This window comes from Miniopterus natalensis, chromosome 1, assembly GCF_054644295.1.
Source record: "Miniopterus natalensis isolate mMinNat1 chromosome 1, mMinNat1.hap1, whole genome shotgun sequence".
Taxonomy (NCBI): Eukaryota; Metazoa; Chordata; class Mammalia; order Chiroptera; family Miniopteridae; genus Miniopterus; species Miniopterus natalensis.
In genome coordinates, this window is record NC_142081.1 from 84,701,222 (window position 1) to 84,718,627 (window position 17,406).

Consider the following 17,406-nt stretch of genomic DNA (forward strand, 5'->3'; position numbering starts at 1 on the left):
GTGGTCAGAGGAGTCTTATGGAAATGAGCCCTTAACCTGTGGGATCTGCACCAAAATCAGTTAGTTTCAGAAATGAACTGGAAGATACCTAGCTGGTGTCGCAGAGAATCACCTGGTCTAGGTTCCTCATCCCATTCCATAATAAAGGGAACTAGGGCTCCTTGGAGAAATGGCAGGACTTGGGTACTATCAGATGAACCTGGAGCCTCTTATAATTCCAAAAGTAAGAAACTGTTAAAAACAAACAAGCTCACACTGATGGGGGCATATCAAAGGAGCTAGATAAAAAAGCTCCAAAGGCCAAAGCTGGCACAGCGTGAGCAACAAAATAAAGCAGTATTGGATTACAACCCAGCATATGAATAAATATCCATGAGTCCACACAGATATGAATGGTTGAATAAAAAAATAAATGGGATGCCCGGCAGGGCATGGCTCAGCGGTTGAGCGTCGACCTAGGATCCAGGCAATCGGGGTTCGATTCCCAGTCAGGGCACATGCCCGGGTTGCGGGCTCGATCAATGACTCTCTCATCATTGATGTTTCTATCTTTCTCTCCCTCTCCTTTCCTCTCTCTGAAATCAATAAAGATATATAATAAATAAATAAATAAATAAATAAATAAATAAATAAATAAATAAATAAATAAATGGGAGAGAAGAGACAAAGAATACCAAATAACTTATACAGATACTTCACCCTGAAGGAGGGGAAGTAGGACACACTACTCTGTTAGTGTGGGCTGCACATAGAGACCTCCTTCCAAATAGGACAGTATAGAAAAGGGAGGGGGGTGCAGAGAGTAACTTTACAGTGGAAAAACCTGACAAATGCTACCTCAGTCAGTTGAACACCATCAACCGTCATAAATCAAGTTGATAGTATGTACCCTTAATGTGATATGACAATGGCACTTTACATCAGACAAATTCCAATACGAGGAAATTCTACCACACACCTGACCAGGACTCCTTAAAACTGTCAGTCATCAAAAACAAGGAAAGTCTGCCCGGCCAGTGTGGCTCAGTCCCCAGTAGGAGGCATGAAGGAGGCAGCTGATGGATGGTTCTCTCTCATTGATGTTTCTCTCTCTCTCCCATCTCCCTCTCCCTTCTTCTCTCTAACAAAAAAAAAAGGGGGGGAAAGTCTGAGAAACCTTCACAGCTAACAGGGACCTAATGAAACAATCAGAACTAAGTGTAATAGGAGATTCTGGAACAAAAAAAAGATTAGGGAAAACTAAGAAAATCTGAATAAAGTATATATTTTAGTTAATAACAATATATTAATATGTATTCATTAACTGAAATGAATGTAATAAGCTATTATAAGGTTGTTAATAATCAGGGTAACAAGATATAAGGTATACTGAAAGTCTCTGTACTATCTCCATAATTTTTCTGTAAGTCTAAAATAACTCTCAAAAATTAAGTCCATTAAATTAAAAACAAAAACACACAAAAAACCAACAGATCACAATAGCCAAGAAAAACCCCAGAATATACATACTGCTGGGGTACGAAACAGGGAACATTACAAAGTTATGTGAGAATGACGGGCTTTTGAAAAAGTGATGCTGGGAGTACTGGCTGTTCACAGGGGAATTAGATTACTGTCTCATGCCACATACAAATTACAGTTGGACTAAAATTTCATATGTACAAATCCAAATTTTTAAAATTATTAGAAGAAAGGCTTAGTGATTATCTTCATGAAAAGAAAGGCCATCTTAAACAAAAGAAAAAAAGCATAAAACATACAGAAAAGACTGATTTGTCTACATAAAAGTTTTCAGCTTCTACAAGACAAATGATACTATTTAATGAAGAAAATAAGGACAAGTGACTGTCCATAAGAAATGGTGTTCAACCTAAAATGACCCAAAGGATTAATATACAAAATACAAATAGACAAACTCTGCAAATAAGTAAGAAAATTATAAACTAATAGAAAAATCGGGAAAGGATACGAACAGACAATTCACAAAGGAATAAATGGCCATTAAACAAATGGAAATATGCCCAATGTCAGTAGGATGCACATCTAACGCTTAAGGTACCAGGTTTTCCCCATCAGGTTTGTAAAAAAAAAAATTATAAAAACTGATAACATTGAATATTGGCAAGAATGTGGGAGAAATGATCTTTTATTTCTTTTTTATTGATTGATTGGGGTGATATTGGCTAATAAAATTATATGCGTTCCAGGTGTACAATCTACCGTATAGTGTGTTCACCACCCCAAGTCCAGTCTCCTTCTTTCACCGTGTATCCCCACTTTACCCTTCTCCACCTCAGGAAAGGATCTTTAATGCACTGGCCATGAATTAAGTGGTTTAACTACTCTGAAAAACAATTTGACATCTATTAAATGTGCACATCTTTTCTCCCAAAATATTAGAAAAGGACCAAAAACAGGGTTTTCATCACCAGTAGCCTGCGCTTCACTGTACTGCGATACCATGGAAAACAATGCATTAACTTAAAAGGATGAGGCAGGTACATAGGTGTACGTAGAGAGAGATACAGGGACAGATACATAGACACAAACCCCTGCCATGAAATACCCCTCCAAGATGCATTACTTGGTATAGAAAGAAAATTCTAGAACAGTCCATGGAGTACGCCAGAATCTGTGATTTAAAAATAAAGCAAAAATACATACAATAATATACTTACAAACACACATAAGTGTCTAGTGTACAGAAAATTCTAGAAGAATGCCCCTCACACTGAGACAGAAAATGAGACTAAGGAAAGGGTGGGGAGTAAGAATCCCTTTTTCATCTAGTCAACTTTGACAATGAGAATGTTTTTATATATTACTTGTGGAATTCAAAACTGTTTTGCTTATTGAACTAAGCAGAAAGAAGAAGAGGGAGAAATGGTAGAAGTCGGACGCTGAAAGCATTTTCCCACAGGAGTGGTGTGTGCACTGTTAGTCACGTGCCGCTCTGCTGCACGAGCCTCTGCCCTTGAGTTATGCTCCATGGCGGTTCCCCTGGGGACCTGATAATGGGAACAGCAGCGACGACATTGCTAAGCAACACTGCTTATGGTATACATGACCCCTGCCTGCTAAACAGCATCTGGTCTGCGAGAAACTACAAGGAAACCATTACCACCTGATGGGTACACCGTACTCTGGACTTCCCCAAATGCAGTGTGACTCTTGGAACAGGCATGTCTTTTCTGCCTGACTCAAACTTTGTTGGGACATACAGGTCAAAAATATCACAAAGCCAAGGGTGAGTCACATCAGCATTTTAGATTTGCACCAAGTGAGCCAGCTATGTGTGGAAAAGTCCTTTTCAAATTCTAAATAGCCTATGTTCTTTTCCATGACTGACACCCAAACTGCCTTATAAACTATAAATACTCCATTTTAATCATTCCCTGAGTTAAATGTAAGCAACACTATTTTGCATTCAATTAAACTAAGGTATTTTTGGTGAATACCAAGGCATAAAACTTAAATTCATTACACAACTGTAGTAAATTTATGCTTCAAATAAATTTTAGCTACAATTTCCCAAACCACTATGGAAAGTTAAATCATTCATTTTATATAGTACAACATAATGTGGGACTATATAAAAACTAAAAGAAAAAAGAATTTTCCAAAGAAGCTGGCTTCCAAGTTATGTCTTGAGAAAAAATATTTTTATGTAATTTAAAAATCAAAATCACTTCCTAAGAAAAACTAATCCTTGGTATAAATCACAGTATGAAAAAAATCATTCTTGATGGATAAAGATGAGACAAAACTTGTCCAAATATAAATGTAAATATGCTTTAAATAGCAAAGAATGATATTTGAAAATAGTGCTAATGAAAATGCCAATGTAACATAATACAACACAAAATCAAATTTGTGACTCAGCTTTATAAACACTGTGGTGCCAGTAACTGTCCAGTGTGAGACAGCTATTTCACCTGGTTATAAAATGGTATTAACAGAACCGAATTCAGTCTGTTCAGTGCAACACTCGGAACTTTCTTTTTAGTCACACTCTATGACACCACTTCTTTTGCGGGGTCTTTAAAATACTTGGCATAGATCCCCAACCCACTCACATGCTGTTTTAATAGTTCTAGGAAGGGTCCCGGAATCTGCATTTTTAAAGAGTCGATTCTGGGGAATCCCGGAAAAGGAATTCAAGGGGGCAATGACCCCCCCACCCCACCCCACCCCCTGAATCAGGGCAGAAGGAGGGGATTTCACACATACATAAAAGCATGAGTTTTTTTCCCTTTCTTGGAAATCTTTATTGTAAGTATCACTAAGTTTTACAACTGATAATAATGTGAAATATGTTTGTTGTAATTAAATCCCTTAATGACATATTTGAACTTCAGAATAGTTTTTACCTCTGGTCACAGAAAGAAGGAAAATACAAGAATGGGATAGGAATAATGTCTTATTTCTTAAAGAAAAAAGTGAGACGTCTGAAGTAAGTATTGCAAAAAGTCTGTACCTATTATTAAATCTGAGTGAAGGTTAATATGAATATCACTGGACAGTAGTCTCCCCCTTATTTGTGGTTTCACTTTCTGCAGTAAACTAAGGTCCAAAAGTATTAAATGGAAAATTCCAGAAATAAACAATTCATTAGTTTTAAATTGCCTGCTGTTCTGAGTATCGTAATGAAGTCTTGTGCCATCCCTCTCTGTCCTGCCTGGCACGTGAATCATACCCTTGTCCAGCGTCCCCACTCTGTATACGCACCCCAACCGTTAGTCACTTAGTAGCCATCTCGGTTACCAGAGTGACCATCACAGTCTCACAGTGCTTGTGTCCAAATCACCCTTATTTTACTTAATGATGCCACATTCACATAACTTTTGTTACAGTATACTGTTATAACTTTTCCATTTTATTATTAGTCATTGCTGTTCATCTCTTACTGTGCCTAATTTATGAATTGAACTTTATCATAGGTATGTATGTGTAGGAAAAACATACTACATATAGGGTTTGGTGCTATACGCGGTTTCAGGCATCCACTGGGGTCTAGGAATGTATCATGTATCCTCCACAGGTAAGGTGTGACTATGTGTTTACCACACTTTTCTGTATGTTTAAAATACTTAATATTTTTTAAAGAAGTGTAAATAAAGAACATTATTCGAAAAGACAGTACGAGAGGATCAGCACAAGCACCACAACCTGCAGAAAGCAGCAGTCAATGCCCTTTGATGCCTTTTCTTGGAAGGATACGCTGATTTTATGCCCCTCGTCTTGGTTACACAAGTATGACCTGTTTGCACTTGTTAAAGTAACTCTGTTTTTCACCGTGAACAAGAAGATTTAAGTAAAGATGGAAGGAAACCACCCCTCTCGGGTTCACATACCTGTGTCGCTACCAGGTCCTGTTGACAAAGCTGGCATGATGCAGACTGCAGGCTGGAAGCCACACTCCACACAAACGCTCTCAGCTCAGAAAGCCACAGGGAATTCCAGCTCCACCGCCTGCAGCCGCGCTGTCTACCAAGATTTATATATCGCACAGGCCGTTTCTACAAAGAAGAAGAACAGTTTAAATTATAATAAAAAGAAAGGTTATTCAATTGCAACATTCTGGAACTAATCGTATTCCAACACACTACCAGAGAGATCACAATTCTTCAGAATTTTTTCTATGTGCTACATACAAATATTGAGTGTGAGAGTTTTTCGTTTTGATGTAAAATCTCTAATTAAAAATATGAAAGTTTTTAATGGATGTATCAAGACTCCCTAAAAGCTTTTTAAGGTTAGTTTGAGGACAGCTGAATGCATAGATGGAGAACTTAAAGAAGCTTTTGTAAGCAAATACCATTTTAAAATTCCTTCCCTCTGTTAATCATAATTCTAAGTTATTTCCTAATGTAAAACAAAGACTATAAATTGTCAACAACTTATAACTAATGCTAATTTTTAAAAAGAGCTCATCCTAATATCACAACTGCAAAGCTCTCTAACTGAAAACTGCAAATAACCTATGAAAGAATACTAGAATTGAAGCACGGTATTACAGATTTACAGAAGTGTTAATAATCTAAAGTAAACCTAACAATCCAAGCTAATATACAAAAGTAAATTCTTTTAGTAAAAACAAAACTTTGGTGTATCTTGGAAAATATCAATTACTTTTCGATAACTATTTTAACTAATGTTTATCCCAAAATAAATAGTAAATGTACTATTAGATAGTAGCTAACAGCAATTACTCTAGAGTTTGGCCTAATCTCTAATCCTGTGAGCTCTGTGATCTGGGACAGTTATTTAATCATATTAAGCTTTAAACTCCTTGCAAGCAAATGAAGATAACAGCAATTTAAAACTGATAATTAAATATAAGGCACACAACATAGCATCGGGGACATGGCAAACAAATAATAAATGCTGGCTATTATGACTGGAGTTGTTTAATTCAGGTAATGAGATTATAAAATGTAAACATAAAAGAAAGCAGCAAGATTAAAATTTACATTGTCCTGACACCTAGAACATGTGGTTTAAATTTAGACCACTGCTGCTTAATAATGGAAAATGCACTACATTTACATTTTTTAGAAATCAGAGAACTAAACAATGTGTTTAAGTTCTTTTTCTAATGGATTTTCCCCAGTTCTCTATAAAGCAAATTCAGTAATTTAAAAGTGTATTTTAACATATATTAAAAGAAAAAACAGACATTGTAAACACCCAGAAAACTGCCTCACTTCAATTCTAAAGCCTTTAAATTGATGATTCATATTACAGAATAATAAATGAGCTTGCCAAATTTCACTGGAAAAAGTCCAAACTGTAAAATTCTATTAAAGCCTTCTAAATTAGCTTTTTAATTATCAAAGTGAATGTTCGTAGGAAAAAATTCACCATTAAATAGACTACATTGGACCAGACTATCTGGTGCAATGTCTTGAATTTTGTTTTCTATTATTACAAAGGTTGACAGAGTCAAAATATGCATATAAATCTATATAGAGAGGAGTGTTAATTAAAAATATGAGGGCAATTATTTTAAATACCAAATAAAAATATAATATAAATCACTAAGCTAAAAATAAAAAAATAAGAGAGAAAAAGATAAAGCAAAGTTTCATTAATGGTCATCTCTGAAACTGTTTTCCCCAAAAAATTCTAAAAGGCAACTCTGCTTTCTTTTATATAAATTATTCTAACAATCAGGATTAGAATTCAACTACATAAAAGTGTTCCTAAATTCAAACACAAAGAGAGTCGAAACAGACCATACATAATTTAAATATCACATAATCTCACGTATATGTGGAATCTAAGGAACAAAATAAATTGATGAACAAGACAGGACCACAGTCATGGAAGCATAAAACTGAGAGATCTCAGAGGGAAGGCAGGAAGGAAGGCGGGAAGGAGGGCGGGAAGAGATTAACCAAAGAACTCATAAGCATATATGCATAACACGTGGGCACAGAAAACAGACAGGTGAAGGCCTGGGGTGCGGTGGGAGATGGGTGGAGGGGGGCAAGGGGAGGGAAATGGGGGACATCTGTAATACTCTCAACAATAAATTAAAATAAATATGCATTCAATTAGTAGACTTTTGTTTTGCTGCTGAGAAAAAAAGGTAGAGATGGTTAGAATTTACAAAGTGTATGCACATACATTTCTATAATTAGGGCAATATATATGTATGTGTGAGTAGGCAGTTATTATATGCGTGTCTCAGTATGTAATTTAAGCTCTTTATGCCATGAGAAAAGTTCTAATTTGTATGGCATAGATTGTTTAACCACAGAAATACATATACTATGCAAACTACCACTTTCTTCAGCCTTAAAAACTTAGAGTGTTTCACTTTTATAAACAACAAATACCATATAATAAGCAAAGTTTTGCTTACATCAAACTTTCTGTTAATACTAAGACAACCTTACATTCCACATCAAAACAACCTTCTGAGTTGATATTGCTGCTGTACACATATCTCATATATGAAAAGCCTTAGCATTTCTTATTTTTTATTTCACAATGAACATTCAAAGTTAAATTTTTCCAAAGTTATATTATTTAAGAAATGTATGCTACAAAGTAATTCTCTTCTCAGAACATCTATAGTAAAAAATAAATAGTTTGGTATAATCCCTACCACTAAAATGCTCAATATTTTGTAAAATCAAGCAGAGTTGCTGGGTTTAACTTTCAAACTGAGCTAAATTTTTGTAGTAATCATGTATTTTTTTTGGCTAAATTTATTGAAAATGCATTGGAATTTGTCAGAACCCAGCCATAATTATCACTGACTGTTGTATGGAATCGATTTTCTACAACACAAAAATACCAGCTGTTATAGTATGTCCTGAGAGGGATTACCGAATATTCTTAAATTGAAGTTCAATCCATCTTTCCATAAAAAAGAGAGAGCCAGGAACATAGCGGTATAAAGTGCACCTGAAGCATTTACAATACCCAATAGAACTATTACAACCCTCCTTTAAAAAGGCTTATTTTTGAAATTTCATTATTCCAGTTGTACCTTGCTTCTATATATCACACTGTATCAGGTTCTTCTGGCATCTATCATGTGGAAACAGTGAAATATGTGAAGGTCTACGAGCTTACAATGTCCGATTTCTACCAGCCGGGGGTAATTCTTAGGGCTCCCGTAGCACTCATGACATCTAGTGGTCAATCACAGGAGTGCAAGTGTTTGTAGCAAAGTTTTCCGAGTTTTGAGTCAAGAAAAGATTGTCTTAATTGCACCCAGTGAAAAAGTTACCAGGAAAAAAGAAAAACGGCATACACACATTATTAAAGAAATGGACTCTCTGCCCGAGTGTCTCCTCTACCCTCAATACTCAGTATAAACACTACTTCATTTCTGACATCAGAATGTGGTTTTTAAACATCAAGCAATTCTGTTTTATCAGTGATTGTCCTACAATTCAACTCAATTCTGATCCTTTTTTACCTGGAAATAGCATCAGATCCCACAAGTTAAAGACTCACACCTACGAGACTGTCTCTCCCCATTCAGATGTCAATAGAAAGTCCACGTTGTCACTTGTGCTTCTAATCAATTAACTATAAATGAGAGGTGTCAAAACACCTTCCATCCTCAGGTTTGATTAATTTGCTAGAGCCAAAGAACTCAGGAAAACATTTTCCTACCAGATTACCAGTTTATTATAAAAGGACACACTCGGGCACAGCCAGTGGAAGAGATACACAGGACAAGGTATGTGGGAAGAGGCCCCTCTCTGCACCTCCATACTTTCACAAACCCAGAAGCTCTCTGAATGCGGTCCCTTTGCGATTTTATGGAGACTTCATTACATATGTGTGACTGATTAATCATTGGCCATTGGCAATTGATTCAATCTCCAGTTCCTCTCCAGTGGGAGTGGGGCTGAATTATACCGGTAATTATCAACGTGTGATTTGTAGACCCCAGTGGACTCCAAGACCCTCTCAGAGGGATTCGTGAGGCCAAATTATTTTCATAAATATATTTTTAACATTTTAATAGTATATTAATATATTAATGCATCAATTGTGGTTATTAACATATTGACACTATTTTAACATATTTAACTTTTTATTTTTTATTAAATTTATTGGGGTGACATTAGTTAATGGGGTCACACAGGTTTCAAGTGTACATCTCCATGATACATAATCTATACATTGCACTGTGTGCCCACTACCCAAAGTCAAATCTTCGGCCAACATATACTTGTCCCCTTTACCCTTTACTATCCCCCCAGCCCCTTCCCTCAGGTAATCGCCATACTGTTGTCTGAGTCTACGAGTTTCAGTTTTATAATCCACATGGTTCTTAGCTTTTTCTGACTGACTTATTTCACGTAGCATAATATTTTCAAGGCCCATCTATGTAATCACAAATGGCAGTACTTCATCTTTTCATATGGCTGAGTAGTATTTCATAGTATATATGCACATCTTTTTTATTTTTTTATTATATTCATTACTGAAAGTATTACAGATGTCCACTTTTCCCCCCACTGACCCTCTCCACCCTGCTCCCGCCCCCTCCCTAGGGCTTTCACATGGTCTCACTTATATGTGGAATCTAATGAACAAAATAAAATACAAACAAAATAAATCCAGATACACGGAAGCATGCAACAGACAGACAAATCTCAGAGGGGGGGGGGCATTAACCAAAGAACTTACATGCATATACGCATAACCCATGGCCACATCACTATACAATCCACTATTGAAAAGGTTGTCCCCGTGCCTCGTCTACTGTGTATAATGGTGCAATGAACATAGAAATGCATATGTCTTTGTGAATAAATATTTCCGAGTTTTTCAGGTAGATACCCAAAAGACAAATTGCTGGGTCATATGGTGACTCTATTCTTAATTTTTTGAGGCACTGCCATACTGTTTTCCATAGTGGCTGTACCAGTCTACATTCCCACCTGCAGTGAATGAGGGTTCCCTTTTCTCCACAATCGCTCCAAACACTTATTTGTCTTGTTGATAACAGCCATTCCAACAGGTGTGAGGTGCTATCTCATCATAGTTTTGGTTTGCATTTCCCTAACAGCTAGAGAAGTTGAGCATCTTTTCATGTATCTGTTGGCTGTTTGTACGTCTTCTTGGGAGAGGTGTCTGTTCAGGTCCTCTGCCCATATTTTAATTGGATTGTTTCTTTGTTTGGTGTTGAGTTTTATGAGCTCTTTATGTATTATGGATATTAACCCCTTTTGCAAGTATCATCTCCCTTTCAGTTGGTTGCTTTTTGTTTTATTGTTGGTTTCTTTTGCTGTGCAGAAACATTTTAGTTTGATATAGTCCCATTCATTTATTTTTGTCTTTACTTCCCTTGCCTTTGAGATCAAGTTCATAAAATGTTCTCTATGACCAAGGTCCACAGTTTGGTGCCTTTGTTTTCTTCTATGTAATTTATTGTTTCCAGTTTTATATTTAGGTCTTTGATGCACTTTGAATTAATTTTTGTACATGGGGACAAACTGTAATCCAGTTCCATTCTTCTGCATGTGGATTTCCAATTTTCCCAGCACCGTTTATTGAAGAGGCTTTCTTTTCTCCAGTGTGCGTTTCTGGCTCCTTTATCAAAAATTACTTGCCCATATACATGTGGTTTTATTTCTGGGCACTCAATTCTATTCCACTGATCTGTGTGTCTGTTTTTCTCCAATACCATGCAGCTTTGATTATTGTAGCTCTGTAGTATAATTTAAAGTCAGGTATATCTGTCTTTGTACTTCTCAGGATTGCTTTGACTATTCAGGGTCTTTTGTGGTTCTGTACAAATGACTTTTCTGATATATTTCTTTAAAAAATGACATTGGAATTTTAATGGGGATTGCATTAAATCTATGTATCACTTTAGGTAATATGGCCATTTTAACTACACTGATTCTTCCAATCCATGAACACAGACTATCTTTCCATTTCATCCTGTCTCAATAAATATCTGTAACGCTTTGTAGTTTTCAATTTATAGGCCCTTCACATTCCTTGTTAAGTTTATTCCTGGGTATTTCATGCTTTTGGTTGCAATTACAAAAGAAACTTTTTTCATTTATTTTTCTGAAGTTTCATTGTTAGTATACAGAAAAGCAGTTGGATTTTTGTACACTGATTTTGTATCCTGCAACTTTACTGTATTTGTTTCTAACAGTTTTTTGGTGGAGTCTTTAAGATTTTCTATACACAGTATCATATCTGCAAAAAGTGACACTTGTACTGCTTCCTTCCCAATCTTTTCTTTCTTTCTCTTTCCCTTTTATTTCTTTCTCTTACCTGATTGCTCTAGCTAGGACTTCCAGACTATGTTGAGACTAGGAATCCATATCTTGTTCCTCATTTAAGAGGGAAAGTTTTCAGTTTTTCGCCAGTGAGTATGATATTGGCTGAAGGTTTGTCATATATGCCCTTTATTATGTTGAGGTACTTTCCTTCTATTCCTATTTTATTGAGTGTTTTAATCATAAATGGATATTTTATCAAATATTTTTTCTACATCTATTGATAAGATGTGATTTTTGATCCCTTGTTTTGTTAATGTGCTGTATTACACTGATTGGTTTGTTTGCTGAACCATTCTTTGCACCTGAAATGAACCCCACGCGATCGTGATGTATTATTTTTATGTACTGTTGTATTCATTTGCTAGTATTTTGTTTAGGATTTCTGCATCTGTATTCATCAGAGATATTGGTATGTAGTTTTCTTTCTTTGTATAATCCTTGCCAGGTTTTAGTATCAGAGTTATGTTGGCCTCATAACATGTGTTAGGAAGTGCTGCCTCTTCTTCAATTTTTGAAAGAGTCTGAGAAGGACAGGTATTAAATCTTCTTTGAATGTCTGTAAAATTCACTGGTGATGCCATCTGGTCTTGGACTCTTATTTTTGGGAAGATTTTTGATGGTTGTTTCAACTTCCTCACTGTTGATCGGTCTATTTAGCTTTTCCAGTTCTTCATGATTTAGTCTAGGAAGGTTATGTATTTCTAGGAACTTATCCATTTCTTCTAGGTTATTGAATTTCGTGGCATATAGTCTTTCATAGTATTCTAGTATGATCCTTTGTACATCTGTGGTATCTGTGATGACTTCATTTCTGATTTTGTTTATATGGGTCTTTTTTTCTTAGTGAGTCTAGCAAGGGGTCTGTTAATTTTATTAATCTTTTCAAAGAACCAACTCTTTGTTTTATTAATTTTTTTGTATAGTCATTTTGTTCTCTATTTCATTCAATTCACTCTAATTTTTATTATTTCCCGTCTGCTAACTTTGGGTTGCTTTTGTTCTTTTTTTTTTTCTTTCTAGTTCCTGAATGTAATGTTAGGTTGTTTACTTGGGATTTCTCTTGTTTCTTGAGATAGGCCTGTAATGAAATAAACTTCCCTCATAACTGCTTTCTCTGCATCCCCTAAGTTTTGGTATGTCATCTTGTCACTCTCATTTGTCTATATCTTCTGATCTCACCTTTTATTTCTTTGACACAGTCATTTTTTAGTCATGTGTTGTTTAATCTCCACATATTTGTGGGTTTCTTTACTTCCTTTTTGCAGCTGATTTCTAATTTCAAAGCACTGTGGTCAGAGAATATGCTTGGTATAATTTCAATGGTCTTGAATTTGTTGAGGCTAGTTTTGTGACCCAACATATGGTCTACCCTTGAGAATGTTCCATTTATACTGGAGAATATGTAACCTGATGTTCCAGGATGGAAGGCTCTGTAAATGTCAATTATGTCCATTTGGTCTAATGTGTCATTTAAGGCCGGTTTTCTGTTTGGATGATCTATCTAGAGCTTGTCAATGGAGTATTAAGATCCCCAACTATGACTGATTTTTTTTTCTTTTCAGTTTTTCCCTGTAGTTCTGTGAGTAGTTGCTTTATATATTACAATACTCCCTGATTGGATGCATATATATTAATAAGTGGTAAGTCTTCTTGATGTAGTGTCGCTTTATCATTATAAAATGTCCATCTTTATCTCTTATTATCTTTGTTACCTTAAATCTCTTTTGTCAGATATAAGCATGGCTACACCTGCTCTTCTGTGAATGTTATTTGGCTGGAGAATCATTTTCCACTCTTTTACTTTGAGTCCTTCTCCTTGCAACTTAGATGTGTCTCCTGAATGCAGCATATGATGGCTGGGTTTTGGCTACTTGTGCCTCTTTCTTGGTGAATTCAGTGTTTATACTTACATAATTACACTTAGGGTAATTATTGATGTATGAGGATTTGCTATAGCCATTTTATTTTTTACTTTCTGGCAGCTCTGTGCCTCCATTAGTTCTTTCCCCTTGTGTTTCTGTCTGTTTTTGTTTGGTGGTGTTCAATACTTCTTTCTTCTGTTTCCTCTTTTTTTTAGCTATATGTCTCAGTTGGGGTATCTTGTATGTGGTTACCATTAGGTTTATGAAAAAGAAAGTTTCATACATACAGTAGTTCTTTCTCTTTTGAATGCATCTGATGTCTATCCTCCTTGGCCAGGGCAGACCGTTACCCTCTCCTCTTTTATGTTTTTGTTGTCACAAATTACCCCTGTCCATGCTGTAGGTTTGTTGGTGATCTCACTCGTAGACTTGGGACCTTTTGTTCATTGTTTCAGGTAGAATAACCCCTTGGTGTATTTCCTGCAATGGAAGTCTTTTGGCAAAAAATTTATCAGATTCTGTATGTCCGGAAAGGTCTTTATTTCTCCTTCACATTTAAAGGATAACTTCGCTGGATATATTATTCTTGGCTGGTAATTTCTCTCTTTCAGTAGTTTGAATATTTGGTTGCAATCTCTTCTAGTTTGTAGAGTAACCTCTGAGAAGTCCAATGATAACCTAACGGGCTTTTTCCTCTACAGGTAACTTTCTTATTTTCCCTGTCTGCCTTGAGAATTGTTTTTGGCATTAATTTTTGAGTTTTAATAGAATGTGCCTTGGAAGGGGCTTCTTTGGATTGAGGTAACTAGGTGTTCTTACTTCTTGGATTCAAAGATCTAGCTCTTCCCATTGGTTTGGGAAGATCTCATCAACTATTTGTTTGAATAGACTCTCTGTTCCCTTATCCCTCTCTTTCTCTGGTATGCCTCTAATTCTTATATTGCTCTATCTGATGAAATCAGATAGTTCTCATAGAGTTCAATTTCTTTTTATGCTCAAGTCTCTCTCTTCTTTCCTCTGCATCATTTCTTGATTTCTATCTTCAATATCACTAATTCTTTCCTTCATCTGGTCTGCTCTATTTCCTATGCTTGCTAACTCATTCTTGATTTCTTTTCCTGAGTTCTTCATCTTCAGAATTTGTTTGTTCTTTCTTAAAGTTACAATCTCTTCGGTAAAGTACATTTTGTTCATTGATTTGTTTTCTAGGTCCATTAACCTTCCTGTCTGTATTTTCTCGCATCTCATTCTGAGAATTCCAATTTTGAACTCCCTTGTCATTTATATAACATATTTACATGTATTTAAGTTTGCTTTCTGGAGATTTTTCATTTTCTTTCTGAGCTACCTCGCTACCTTGGTTATTCATGGTATCTGATGGATTCCTTCTCTTTCTAGGCATCTATATATGAGTGGCACTTCTCCAGCAGGTTAATAGGAAGAGATCTTTCTCCTATTTTCCAGTAAGTGGTGTGAATCACAAGTTTTTTTAGCTCTGTGAAATCCTGTGCTGGGCCCAGCTGGGTGTGGCTCAGCGGTTGAGCATCAACCTAGGATCCAGGAGATCGGGGTTCGATTCCTGGTGAGGGCACATGCCCGGGTTGGGGGCTAGGCAGCCGATCAATAACTCTCATCACTGATGTTTCTATCTCTCTCTACCCCCCTTCCTTTCCTCTCTCTGAAATCAATAAAGATATATTTAAAACAAAAACAAAAACAAAAAAAAAACACCCCTGTGCTGTTTCCACAGCCAGAAGCTGCCATCAGGGTAGCTGCCATGCAGGGGGTGCAGTAGGGTGGGAAAAACACCCAGTTTCTTTGTTGTTTTGCCCTCTGAGTAATGGTGACCTCGGACCTCTGCAGGGTCCCCGAGCCCCGATCCCAGGACCTGTCGCAGAGTGCACCCTTTGCTCAGGGAAAAAGGTGATTCTGTAGTATCGGTTCTGCGGTTTGCAGATAATGTGCTCTGCAACCCGACACCAAAGGCAAAGGGAGGTGAGCTCTGGGAGGCCATGGGGCAGCGGGGCTCTACGGCTTTATTTCTCTGCCTGGAATGCTGACAGCCCAACAACCATGGCCACACCCCCGTGCTGTGTCCTTTCTCGGTCTCTGGGCTCAGCTAAAATTCATACTACTCGCTCCTGCAGGGATGCCCACTGAATCACTTTGCTCCTCCAGGCTGAAGGAACCACCAACCACAACCAGATCCTTCCCCTCTCCAGGCTGCGCCCTGCTGTGAGCCCCCAGCTGCAGGGCTGAGTCCAGCCCTTCTGCCCTCTTGCCTCTCCTTTTTGTTCCCACTTGTCTACCTGTAGATGTTTCAATGTGCACATCTCTCAGGCATGCTCTGCACTGAGCACGGAATTCTTTGTTGAGTTACAGTTGTTAAAATTGTTGAAACTTTAAGAGGAAAAGACCAAGGGGATCTCTCACGCCACCATTCCTCTAACTGCAGCACCCAAGTAGATGTCCCTGTCAATGCTTGTGCTCATCTACAGAACCAAGACAGTGGCTGGTCCAACCAGGGAATGCAGCAAGGTGAAGGTCTGCCTGACTTGGGTCCTCAAACAAAGAGCTTTCCCAGCCATGGAGCCTGGTCTGCTTCTCTGCCCAGGCAAGGTTCCTGAGTCCATTTTTAACTTTATAATAAAAACAAAAATGTTATTTGCCTTTTGCGCTGTGTCCACATTTGCACCAATGATGAAAAGCTATGGTGGGCAAAACCACTGGTACCAAGATGAAATTATTCCTCCTTGTACTCTTTAATGCCAAGCATTCTTATTAAAAAAGGAAGAGAAAAATATTCACTTTAGAATGTCCTTAATGAAGCAGTAAAAATTAATAATGAACTCTTTTATCACAAGATGCCAACAGTGCTTTAATTTTTCTTTTCAACATCCTGTTCTGCAGCTTCCTTGGCTCTTTTTGCCTAGATGCCAAAGAGCATGGTGTGGGCCATGCAAAGACTGGCAAACGCCTTGAAGTTCTCCTCCTCCTCTGCGATGACCCAGGCTATCTCCTTCTTGCAGACACTCCATGGGCATGACTGGTCCTGTCAGCTGGGTGGCCAAGTTGAGCTCTTCAACAGAACTGTCTCCTTCATAGGAGCTGAGAGCTTTCTTGGGAAGAATATGAGCTTGGAGCAGTACTCCTTCAGACACTGCATATTGGCTTCAGTGGATTTGTTCTGCCTCCTCCAATCCACCAAAATCCCAATGGTATGAGCCACCTTTTTGTGGATACCAGCCACCCTTAACTCCTCCAAGCTTAAGCCAATGAAGGCTTGCACTCTGCTGTGGTACCTTACAGTGGGGCATCACATATGGGTGATGGAGGCAGGATGTGAGGATCTTCAGTTTGCCCGGCCTTGCATCTGTGGACCTTCTGCACCAGCTGGATAAACCACGTGGCAATAAGCCACTGCCAGTCCTTGTGGAAGTGGGGCTTTAGGATCATGCCATTTGGGGTGGTCACTGTGGCTGCAGCTTATGAGCCTTTTCCAAAGGGGACCAGCCACCAGAAAGATGAACTGACTCTCGAGCAATGATTTTCAACAGTTGTGCAGCGGCACACTGGTGTGTCGCAAGAATTTTTAAAACATGCATTACCTGACTATTTATTCAGCGATACTGACCTCTTTTCCCTTAGTTGTCAAATTAAAAAATGACTACAGCCAACACAACAACAGCCATCCAGTGAATCAAAATTATACCTTTTTTTTTTGTCAGATAGGCAAAAAAAGTATTTTTTCGTGTCCTGCAGAATTT

At 37.4% G+C, this 17,406-nt stretch overlaps 1 protein-coding gene and 1 pseudogene across 2 annotated transcripts in view; both read right to left on the minus strand.

The window, feature by feature from the left end:
- Positions 1-17,406, minus strand: part of MPP7 (MAGUK p55 scaffold protein 7) — a 289,619-nt gene that overhangs the window by 225,403 nt on the left and 46,810 nt on the right. For both annotated transcript variants that reach the window (XM_087823709.1, XM_087823717.1), the window contains exon 2: positions 5,355-5,519. In XM_087823709.1, coding sequence (XP_087679835.1) covers positions 5,355-5,391 — 37 coding nt within the window. In that variant the 5' untranslated portion in view covers positions 5,392-5,519. The remainder of the gene's footprint in view (positions 1-5,354; positions 5,520-17,406) is intronic.
- Positions 16,518-17,406, minus strand: part of LOC107536117 (large ribosomal subunit protein eL13-like) — a 31,553-nt pseudogene continuing 30,664 nt past the window's right edge.